The sequence below is a fragment of the Bufo bufo genome, chromosome 1 (assembly GCF_905171765.1).
Source record: "Bufo bufo chromosome 1, aBufBuf1.1, whole genome shotgun sequence".
NCBI lineage: Eukaryota > Metazoa > Chordata > Amphibia > Anura > Bufonidae > Bufo > Bufo bufo.
Window position 1 is genome coordinate 177,291,870 of NC_053389.1, and position 12,226 is coordinate 177,304,095.

Here is a 12,226-nt window from a genome sequence, read left to right on the forward strand (position 1 = left end):
GAAGAACAATAGAACAGTTGCAGAAAAGTTCACAGTCAGGAATAGCAACACCAGTAAAACAATGGTTAGCCAGCTTCCACTGCAACGTGCCAAGTGTGCCCGGCCTCTGCGAGTATAATATAAGTACAATACGGTATTAAACATCATCACATATTACTCACAAAAACAATCTGTACAGTGCTTCACAGTGCAACACATAATTGTAACTTAAGGGGGCAAGTGCGTCACACGTTGTCCACCCCCTTTACAGCGTCGCACGGTATAAGCATGGATCTGTCTTATGAAATAAAAAAGTAAATGCCCTTCACTTTCCACTTTCCCTTACAAATGAATACCTGCTGAGTTGATCTGCACACCTTTTAAGGACTTTTCAGGTCAGATTTCTCCTAGTCATGATGATACCTTGTAGGTACCACAAAGGACCACTAGGTGGCCCAAAAGCTCAGTCTACATGGACTTTCTCAGTGAAGCATACAGTTCACTGTAATGAAAATGTAAGTAATAGGATTTCTTAAATCTGGGATCAAATATCAACAGAAACAAATTCTCTCCACTTTAAGAAATTACAAGCCTATATTCTAGAATGGAATGACTACTTTAGCACATGACTTGTCTTTCTTCACCTTAAAGGAGTTTTCCAGGAGTACAATATTGACCTATATCCTCTGGATAGGCCATCAATATCTGATCCTAGGTGTTCAATTCCTGGCACCCCCACAATCAGCTGAAGAGGCCGTGGTGCTCTGGTGAGCACTGTGGCCTCCTCAAACCATACTAAGGACAGCACTGTACATTGTATAGTGGCTGTGCTTGGTGTTGTAGCCCACGTCCCTCCACTTGAATAGTGATGAGCTGCGTCTAGGCCATGTGACCAATGTACATGACGTCACTAAGCCGCGGGGGTGTCGGGAGTCGGACCCTCACTGATTAGATATTGTTGACCTGTCCTGAGGATAGGTTATCAATTCTTTCCTCCTGGTAAACCCCTTTAATTTAGGCACTCCATGGTGATTAACAGTATAGTGGCCCCAGTGTGCACATTTCAAATGTGTTGTTTCTGAGTGTAAAAAGATGTCCTATTCTGATCCTATTCACACTATTTATCTGGAATAAATGGCCCCATTCCATATTCCCTATAAAAAGCATGATATTATAGGCCCATATGTATGTGTGGCCATCTGCAGATAGAGTGGCAATAACAGCTGGTTACCTGGGCGGCTCCATTTTTTGGGGGATTAGGGCTCAGTGGTGACATTAGGTGGCCCACTAAAATGGTAGCATTACTGTGACCCACACACAACCTCAGTGTTTCTCTGTAATCGAAAAGTCACAATTTGCCCCCTTTCCCCCATATGGAAACAAAGAAATTGCGCACAAACTGCAGGTGACCGAATTTTACTGCTGATGTCTGGTCTAAAGGTCCAAACCAGTGACCTTCTATGGAAGCAGGATCCTGCCACCAACAGATTACCCTCCCCCATGCTACTTTCACTTTCTAACCTAGGCATATGGTTGGCAGACATTTTGGCGCAGATTGTACAGCATTGTGCTTCCTTATCTTCTACTATATGTGACACTAATGTGACTTTTACTGAACTGGCCCTTTAAGGACATAGGAAGTGCTTCTCTTATCTTCTTCACCTTGCCTCTCTTGTCTTTCTTAACATGCTGAAGCCACATCCTGAAGCCTTGGCAGAGTGAAACTATGACTTGTGTTTCATTAGATATGGTCTTATGTAGCAGCACAGTTAACCCCTTCCTGGCTGCTCTACCGCTATTCTGGTATAATGCAGCTTGGAGGTCACCAGAAAATATAAATTATTTCCTCGTCTTACAAGTCATCAGCAATCCCGTTCAGGAGTTACATGGGTTGTCCACACGGCTGATTAGAAATTCATGAGTTCATGGAAGTTCTAATAGTGGTCATATGGGGCGTCACCCAGCTTTTCAAGACACAGATATTTCATAGGATTTTTATTATTACAATTAATTAATTTCTTTGAATAGACCATCAATAACAGATCAGTGGGGATCTGACTCCTGGTACTCCCTTCCTGTAGGTGCCGCATTGCCCGTTGGAAGTGCCTGGTGTTGCAGATTAGTCCCATTTACTTGACTAGGACTGAGCTGCAATGCCAGATTGCCAGGCACAGCCAGTGCAAAAAGTACGGCAGTGACGGCACAGTGCCTGGCGAACATTGATGGGGAAGTGGTGCTGCTTATTGCCAGGAGTTGGACGTCCACCAATTTAATATTTATGGCCTACCTTAGGATAAAGCCCCCCTAATATTGTAGGCCTGGAAAACTCCTGTTAGACACTCCGTTGTGAAAATATTTTTTATTTTTATTTTCCTAAAGAAATTCCTTTTCTGGGCTTGTCAGACGGCACGAGGCTAGTCATTTCCTCAGTATGCTCTCTCCAGCTACATAAGACTGGACAATTACTATGCCTGTTCTTTTCTCTGTTTTGTTTGTAAAATGTTGTCATTATTATAACATACTAGCAGAAGGACCCGACTTCGCACGGGTATATTTACTCTATTTCATTTTATGTTTCCGTGTTTTGTAAAAAGATATCGACAGTTTACCCCATAACAGTGACCTCTACAGTACCCGCCCCTTTAACAATGACCTCCACAGTGCCCACTCCTTTAACATTGACCTCCACAGTGGCCGCCCCTTTAACATTGACCTCCACAGTGGCGCCCCTTTAACATTGACCTCCACATGCCCACCCCTTTAACAATAACCTTCACAGTGCCCGCCCCTTTAACAGTGACCTCCACAGTGCCCCCCCTTTAAAAGTGACTTTTACAGTGACCGCCACTTTAACAGTGACTTTTACAGTGATTGCCCCTTTAAGGCTACTTTCACACTAGCGTTCGGGTGTCCGCTCGTGCGCACCGTTTGAAGGGGCTCACGAGCGGCCCCGAACGCATCCGTCTGGCCCCAATGCATTCTCAGTGGAGGCGGATCCACTGAGAATGCATCCGCCTGCCAGCGCTCAGCCTCCGCTCCGCTCAGTGAGCGGACACCTGAACGCTGCTTGCAGCGTTCGGGTGTCCGCCTGGCCGTGCGGAGGCGAGCGGATCCGTCCAGACTTACAATGTAAGTCAATGGGGACGGATCCGCTTGAAGATGACACCATATGGCTCAATCTTCAAGCGGATCCGTTCCCCATTGACTTACAATGTAAAGTCTGAACGGATCCGCTCAGACAACTTTCACACTTAGAAAATTTTCTAAGTTTTAATGCAGACGCATCCGTTCTGAACGGATGCGAACGTCTGCATTATCGGAGCGGATCCGTCTGATGAAACATCAGACGAATCCGCTCCGAACGCTAGTGTGAAAGTAGCCTAACAGTGACTTTCACAGTGACCGCCCCTTTAACAGTGACTTTCACAGTGCCCGCCCCTTTAACAGGGACTTTCATAGCGCCCGCCCCTTTAATAACAGTGACCTCCACAGTGCCTACCCAGTTAATAACAGTGACCTCCACAGTGCTCGTCCCTTTAATAACAGTGACCTCCACTGTGCCCACCCCTTTAAAAACAGTGACCTCCACAGTGCCTGCCCCTTTAAGCAGTAAAGAAAAATGGCTGGATTGTTATGGAAACCTGGAGTAAAACTGTGTTTATGGCAGTTGGGTTTTGAAGAGAAAGACTTGCAGGCTTGTATTGGCTAATGTGGGTCATTTTTTGGGAATATCTCAGGACCGATACGTCCTAGAGTGCTGAGACCCGGTCTAAAACCTTCCCGGACGCGTGACGTACCTGTTTACCAAATTTGGTGCGTACCTGTGTACCAAATTTGGCTCTTCATTCCCTGCTATGGGAGTTACGAAAATAGCCGAGCGATGAATGAAGAGAGCACTGCACATGTGCGACCACCTCTACATTCACCTCCATGGGACTGCTGGAAATAGCTGAGAGAGCGCTCAGATATTTTCTTAACCCCCATAGCAGTGAATGGATGCTGGCTACTTATGCACGGTGCACTCTTTTTCACTTCAGACGACCCGTTCTGGAGATAGGATTAGGTCCCAGAGGGACCTGCACCTACCTGACTTTGATGGCATATCGGATTGATATGCTATCAATGTCCGAGATGGGCAAAACCCTTTGAGTTGATATTCGGGAACTGCTATTCATGCAACTTGCATTCCATATCTCAGTGAATGTTCAATTAAAATGTATATACAGGGGAGTGCACCAAAATGAATATGCACTTGAAAATGCTCCTTGGATATTGTCAGTCTGACACTGATGGCATATCCTAGCGACATGCCAACAATGTCTGAGATGGACAACCCCTTTGAATGGGTTGGGCTACCAAGGCAAACCCTTTTTATATACCCATATGAATGTGAGAGGGGGGGGGGACCCCTGCTTGGGACCTCCTTTATATTACCCAGAATAGCCAGCTATTGATAAAAAACAAAAAACACCTTACCGGAGAAACCGGCCATTGATTACATACCTGACTATTCATATGAAAACTATTTGTTGACAGGATTTTTTGCATGCTCTCTGATGAGATTTCATTCTTGAATAAGTACTGTATCCAGACCTCTTCCATATCAGGGTCAATAATTGTGTCATTTTAACAGTCTCCCTTTGACTTTACAGATTGAGAACTTGAATCAAAAGATTTTTGACCTACGTGGAAAGTTCAAACGGCCAACACTAAGAAGAGTACGCCTATCGGCTGACGCCATGATGCGAGCACTCTTGGGCACTAAGCACAAAGCCGCCATGGACCTAAGAGCTAATCTCAAGCAAGTGAAACAAGCCAAAAAAGACGATGTCGACAAAGTAAGTCAGATTTGGCCCAAACGTACATCTACCAAATACCAAAAATTACATTTTTGGCCATTCATACATCCCTACATAATGTTTATATCAGGATGATTTGACCCCCTAATAATATAACATTCCTTGTGTGAATGAAGCATTAGAACGTACTACTATTACCAAAAGCCAAGCACTGTACTCTACAGTCCCATAGACAATGTATTCAGCAGTAGTACCGTAGCGCTCCATTAACGCAGTGGACTCTGGGACCCCAGTTTTGTGATTGAAAGAGAGGAGCAAGTGTTAGACTGCAGGAATCATACATTTAGCACTTTTCCTGTGGATAGGTAATACATGTTGTTTGTAGGCCAACCCCTTTAAATGACTGATTTCTCCAGGAATATTTCACCATCCTGTAGGGGGGGCAGTTATTTTTTGCTCTTGAGGTTGTCATGCAGGCAGTAATGTTCTCCAGAATCTAATTCGGACTTCTGCACATTTCTGATGATACTTGCACTGAACTGACCTACATTTAAAGGGTAACTGTCATATTTTTTTTTTTATGTAATTGGATTGGTCTGACTAAGTTTACCTTAGTTCCCTAGTTATTACTTTTGTATAGGTATTGAATTACCTAGTAATTGCAGCATGTTGTTTCCTCCCCTAGGCTAAAACAGCTAAAACAGCCTTGCTAGGTGTTCTCCGTCTCCTATGTTCTATATACAGAAGACGGACGACATAGTAGTGGGCAGTCCCGAACGCTGCGTGAGCGCTCCTGTAGAACCGGGATAGTGCCGATATTCGCAATAAAAATTAGCGATTAGAATATTCGCAATAAAAATTCATGATAAGAATATTCGCGATCAACTACTCAGGAGGAAGAGGGCGTGTTAAAGTCTGGAGAAAGCCGATTGGTTGGGGTGAGGATGCACGTTCCCGAGATGAGCCGAATGAATTCTGGGTAGTTAGGGAGGAGGTCTTAGCCTCAGGGTAAGGGCATCGGCGGCCATCTTGAGAAGATAGTCAGAAAGAAGTCTTGTGAGGAGCGTTTGCTATGGACGGAATCTTATTAAACAAGTAGTATGTGAACAAAATAATAAGTGAATATGGATTATCACCACAGCAGCAACAACATATATGAAAATTTAATTTTTAGTGAAAATATGACAGTTATCCTTTAAATATTTGTTGACCCCAGTGATATTCCACAGCTATAGATTAGTAGCCGTCACAATGTCTGCTTGGCCTGTTCTTTAGGAAATACGTGAAGTTGGAGACTGGAGAAAGAACGTCGATGCTCTCAGTGGAATGCAGGGCAGGAAAAAGAAATTTGAATCATCTGGAGCGGTGCAAAGTTAGGAAGCCGTCACCGATGTCATGTATGTACATTTATCACTTTTACAGTACTACTTTTACAGGTTACTGGGAGGGGCTGGAGAAGATCCAGCAGTCATGGTCTATATCGGAACCAATGACAAAGTCAGAGGTAGGTGGAGCGTCCTTAAAAATGATTTTAGGGATTTAGGTCAAAAGCTTAGGGCAAGGACCTCAAAGGTAGTATTTTCCAAAATACTGCCTTTACCACCTGCAAAGAAAAATTGGAGGTCAGTCAGCACATCCAGTACGCAGGTGCGCGTTGCCATGGCTGAAAGCACCAAGGCAAAAAAATATACAATGCAACAGCACTCTGCAAACCAAATAAAGTACAATAATGCCAAAATAATAGAATGTATTCTGGTGCAAATGCTACGCTAATAAATTTTAGATGCTTGGCAAATCATTTTGTACAAAATGATTTGTACCACAAGCCACACAAGAAAGGCAGCAGGAGATTAGGGTGGTTAACAAGTGGCTCAAGAACTGGTATAGGAAGGAGGGGTTTGGGTTCCTGGAGAACTGGGCCGACTTCTCTCTCGGCTACAGGCTCTATCGTAGGGATGGACTGCACCTCAATGGGGAAGGGGCCTCTGTGTTGGGGGAGAAGATGGATAGAAGGTTAGAGGAGTCTTTAAACTAGGGACTGGGGGAGGGTAATTACATTATAGGAGGGACAGATAGTGCAGATAGAGACCTGGGGCAAGGTAATGGGACTGGGAGAGGAATGGAAGGAGGGACTAGAACTGTTCAGAAGGAAAGATGTAGGGTAAAAAAATATACATAAACCTCTTAAATGTATGTATACTAATGCCAGAATCCTGACTAATAAAACTGGGGAACTCAAATTAGTGATCTGTGAGGAGGACTATGACATAGTGGGTGTCGTCCCTTTACAGAGTATATTCACTGAAGAAAATAAACTGTCAGATGAAATGCAGAGTGTACAAGTGAATTCCCCATTAAAAGTGCCCTGTCTGAACCAGGAAGAAGTACAGCGGCGTCTTAAAAAGATTAAAATAGACAAATCACCAGGACCAGATGGCATACACCCCCATATCCTAAGAGAATTAAGTAATGTCATAGCCAGACCCTTATTTCTGATATTTAAGGACTCTATACTGAGTGTTCCACAGGATTGGTTCATAGCAAATGTGGTGCCAATATTTAAAAGGGGTCCAAAAACAGAGCCCGGAAACTATAGGCCGGTAAGTTTAACATCCATCGTGGGTAAACTGAAGGTTTTCTAAGAGATGCTATCTTGGAGCACCTCAATGAAAATAAGCAAATAACGCCATATCAGCATGGCTTCATGAGGGATCTGTGTCAAACTAATTTAATCAGTTTCTATGAGGAGGTAAGTTTTAGACTTGACAGCGGCCAATCAATGGATGTCGTATATCTGGACTTCTCCAAAGCATTTGACACTGTACCACATAAAAGGTTAGTATATAAAATGAGAATGCTCGGACTGGGAGAAAATATCTGTATGTAAGTAACTGGCTCAGTAATACAAAACAGAGGGTGGTTATTAATGGTACACACTCAGATTGGGTCATTGTCACTAGTGGAGTACTTTAGGGGTCAGTACTGGGCCCTATCCTCTTCAATATCTTTATTAATGATCTTGTAGAAGGCTTGCACAGTAAAATAAAAAAAATTGCAGATGACACTAAACTGTGTAAAGTAATTGACACAGAAGAGGACGGTATACTGCTACAGATGGTTCTGGATAGATTGGAGGCTTGGGCAGAGAAGTGGCAGATGAGGTTTAACACTGACAAATGTAAGGTTATGCACATGGGAAGGAATAATGCAAGTCACCCGTACATACTAAATGGTAAAACACTGGGTAACACTGACATGAAAAAAGACCTAGGAATTTTAGTGAACAGCAAACTAAGCTGTAGAAAACAGTGTCAGGCAGCTGCTGCCAAGGCCAATAAGATAATGGGTTGCATCAAAAAGGCATAGATGCCCGTGATGAGAACATAGTCCTACCACTTTACAAATCATTAGTCAGACCACACATGGAGTACTGTGTACAGTTCTGGTCTCCTGTGAACAAGGCAGACATAGCAGAGCTGGAGAGGGTTCAGAGGAGGGCAACTAAAGTAATAACTGGAATGGGCGGGAATACAGTACCCTGAAAGATTATCAAAATTAGGGCTATTCACTTTAGAAAAAAGACGACTGAGGGGAGATCTAATTACTATGTATAAATATATCAGAGGACAGTACAGAGATCTATCCCATCATCTATTTATCCCCAGCAATGTGACTGTGACAAAGGGACATCCTCTGCGCCTGGAGGAAAGAAGGTTTGTACACAAACATAGAAGAGGATTCTTTACGGTAAGAGCAGTGAGACTATGGAACTCTCTGCCTGAGGTGGTGGTGATGGTGAGTACAATAAAGGAATTCAAGAGGGGCCTGGATGTATTTCTGGAGTGTGATAATATTACAGGCTATAGCTACTAGAGAGGGGTCGTTGATCCAGGGAGTTATCTGATTGCCTGAATGGAGTTGGGAAGGAATTTTTTTCCTTTGACACCATCACCCTTATACTTTGATTCTTGTTTGTTTCAGGTCACACGTAGCAGATATCAAGTGGAGATTGTCTCACCGGTCACAGTCCCTTACTCCTTTATTCTGTGTCTATTTATCATTTTAGTATTTTGTGCTGGTGATAAGAAGAGAGTCATGTTACATCCACATGCTGTCTATGCTGTATGTTACTCATCACAAATAAAAATGGCCAACATTTAAAAAAATGATGAAAAAATGATGTATAATGCTGCAATTACTGAATATTAAAATCAAGGAAGGGGTCTTCACCAACGACAGGCTTTGGTTCCATCCAAGTCCAATACACCAAATGTTTTATAAGAATTCTCTTAAAAAGGGCTGGTTCACCTATCTGTTTTAATAACTGCATGCATTCCCCAGGTAGTAACAATTCTGGAGCATCGATCCTTATTACTCTATGTTGTACCATTCTGCTATTATTCCTGCTTGAAGTTTATGAATGAATTGCCAGAAATTTACAATAAAGGTGTAGCTGGGTGTTACCAGTTGGGGGCGTGTCCCTGCACAGTCTGATATTATCCAATCAGTGCTGTCAGGGGCGTACACAGATCGCATAGGACCCCATGGCATAACTTAGTATGGGATCGCCTGCTCCACCCAGATTCCTAGTAAGCGTGGATTAATCACTCCCATAAAATGCAGAATTCAAAGTGCAACGCCCCAGATTTCTGATGATTTTACATTTTTCTTCTTCTTAAGCAGATGAAATTTTAATTAAAAAAAGTTTCATAAAAAGTCACACCTTGCCTCGCCAACTTAATACGACTTCTACGTCAGAAAAAGTGAAACAGGTGCTTCAAAAATATGGCACTCATTTTGAACACCATGTTTCTGAATGAATTCACACCGGCATAAATCCATTAATAAATCTACTGCTTCTCTTCCTAAAATGACCAGAGCGGCCGGTCGCACATGCGTGCAACCACTCCGTTTATTTCTATGGGAGTTCCGGAAATAGTGAGTACAGTGCTTGGCTGTCTTCAGAACTCCCATAGAAATTAATGGAGCGGGCGGGCACACGTGCGACTAGCCCCTCCAGTCATTTCAGGTTAGATGCAGGGGTTAAGGGGCCCCCGTTCTCATGATCTTAAAGTTATCCCCTATCCTGTGGATAGGAAATACCAACTGGAATACCCCTTTGACTCAGACCAACACCAACACCCGACTTTTCAGGTGCATTGCTGGGCACCGGAGCACTAGCACTCTCTGAGTCCATGGAGATACCAGCTCACAGTCACACGCCAATTTTATGACCTATAATCAGTTCTGCACTATAAGTACATACAAGTATGACCTGTTATCAAGGGAGGACATAAGGGTATCACAATAAGGGTTAACTAAATAAATTCATTTTTTTGCGGTTGCCCTTGAGAGCTGCATTAATCACCCCAAGTACGCCTGTTTACATGAGTCTGACAGATTAAGCAGAGTTGAATTTGCCATTCAGCATTACAAAAGAGATTTCCTGAGACACACCCGCATGTAATAGGTGTAGTCATTTATATGAACTCGGTCATTCCATTGGCATTAATAAGTGAAAGAAAGTCCAGACCCCTCATTCCTTGAGCATGATGTCCGCACAATCCCATTATGTATTCACTGTCCGGTCTATGGAAAGACTTCAGTGCCGTCTCCCTGTACATGGCTCACATGCCAGCCATTGTCAGCGGGAACAATATATCATTGTCTCACCAGAGCAGCTGACTGAGGAGAAGAAGGGGGATAACCACCAGCAGATACACATTCTACATGTCTTGTATCACTTCACCTCCTCACCTCATCCCTTGTCACTTCACTTCCAGTAAGATTCTTCATGAAGCCAGTCTTTCACTAATGTATGTAACAAATGAGACATGAGAACGTGTGAGAGCTATCACCATCATATCATTAACCTAACCTCTTATGCCTCTAGATTCGCATCTCAAACTCATTCATAATAATCATTTATGCAACATTTTTATTTAGATAAATAAACTGATAGAAATTATAGACAGATTAGATTAAAAACCCATATCCCACGCGGTATTCTGTGCCATTGTCCTGAGATGTGGCAAGCGCTCACGTGCTAGGGACAGTGTTACTGAAAATGATTAATAGAATATTGGAGAGGGAGAGTGCAGAAAGACTTATACTGCATCACTTTTATTTATTCCTACATCAACAAGATATGTAATTCAATACCAATAAGATGGAAGCCTTTATTATTCCACTGCCAGCGTGCCAACCAATACCATCCAGGCTGCACCCCTTACGGGGGCCAGGTCTTAATGGTGTCCATCCTCATCTTTTGCTGGCTTTACTTCTTTCAAATCATCCTTCAAAGTCTCCATGTCCTAGAAAAGTCATCAAGATGCAGAGAGAGGAGGAGCTGGATGTTCCTGATGACATATTCTCATCAATATTAGATCATGTGGAAAAGGAGGAAAAGCAGACGGCTGAAGAAGGGCTCCTACCTGTAGGGCAGGAGAGCGCTGGGGTTGGAGAAGTGGGTATGCCAGAGCTGATTAATATTATGTGTTTACTGTCAAATAACCTGCTGGAGATTGCGGGCCAGAACAGCAGTAATATGGATATTGTGCCCCCACCTAACCAGCCAAACTCCATACCAGCAACAGCCCCTGTTTAAAAGTGCATTAAATGTACCACACGGCTATCAACAATAAAGAAGGACTATACAGTGGGGACCTAATTATTAAATGAAAGGCAGCTGCTGGCTATTTGGCCGCACGGTTCTTCACCGCAGCATGTGCAACGGGCCGCCACCACCCAGGGCCCTCTATATTGCATCCCAGGTTTAGTAGGAATGCCAAGTGGTGTTATGCGGTCTAAATGTCTCTTTATGTGTGTCACGGTGCTCCTAACTGGACACGGCTGGACCCCAGGCTTTGGCTCCGAAGCAATAAATAGGGGGAATACTTGAGGGATAAAAGAATAACTTGAGTCCAGACCTTGAGATGAAGTTAAATGGCAGCTTTACTTTGCATAAACGTTCTGCAGAATGGTTTAAAGGCTTTGTCTTGGTTCCAGCAGGCTTTAGCATGAAACTGGCAGGCAAACTCAACTCTGCTATATCTGTTTCTCTCTGAATCTGCTGTACTGACAAGCTGGCTGTATAACTCAGCTTCTTCTGTATGCTGCACTTCACTTTGTAGTCTGACTCTAGGTTATGCCAGGGAAATTTCCTCCCGGCTCCTGGGGCTTCAAGGTTTGGCCTCCATGGCTAGCAGAGCTTAAGGTGCTCTGGCTGGCGTGGGCACATCTAGCAGAGACGTGCCCCTCCGCACATTTCCCCTAGCTGGGGGTAAACTAGACTGGAACTAACTGGTCCCCACCCTCCCATCAGGAAGGCAGACTAGCCCACTTTCCTACAGAGGGGGGTTACAATGAAATGGAGAGTTCCATTATATCTAAGTACAGCTCTGCCGTGTTTGCTGCCACCTGCTGGTGAACCAGGCACATTACATGAA

At 43.6% G+C, this 12,226-nt stretch overlaps 1 protein-coding gene across 3 annotated transcripts in view; it reads left to right on the plus strand.

Moving 5' to 3' along the window:
- The window catches only part of TNNI3 (troponin I3, cardiac type), a 48,716-nt gene extending 39,861 nt beyond the window's left edge, over positions 1-8,855 (plus strand). For all 3 annotated transcript variants that reach the window (XM_040432443.1, XM_040432437.1, XM_040432429.1), the window contains 3 exons: positions 4,632-4,817; positions 6,054-6,175; positions 8,760-8,855. In XM_040432443.1, coding sequence (XP_040288377.1) covers positions 4,632-4,817; positions 6,054-6,155 — 288 coding nt within the window. In that variant the 3' untranslated portion in view covers positions 6,156-6,175; positions 8,760-8,855. The remainder of the gene's footprint in view (positions 1-4,631; positions 4,818-6,053; positions 6,176-8,759) is intronic.
- Positions 8,856-12,226: the final 3,371 nt, after the last annotated feature.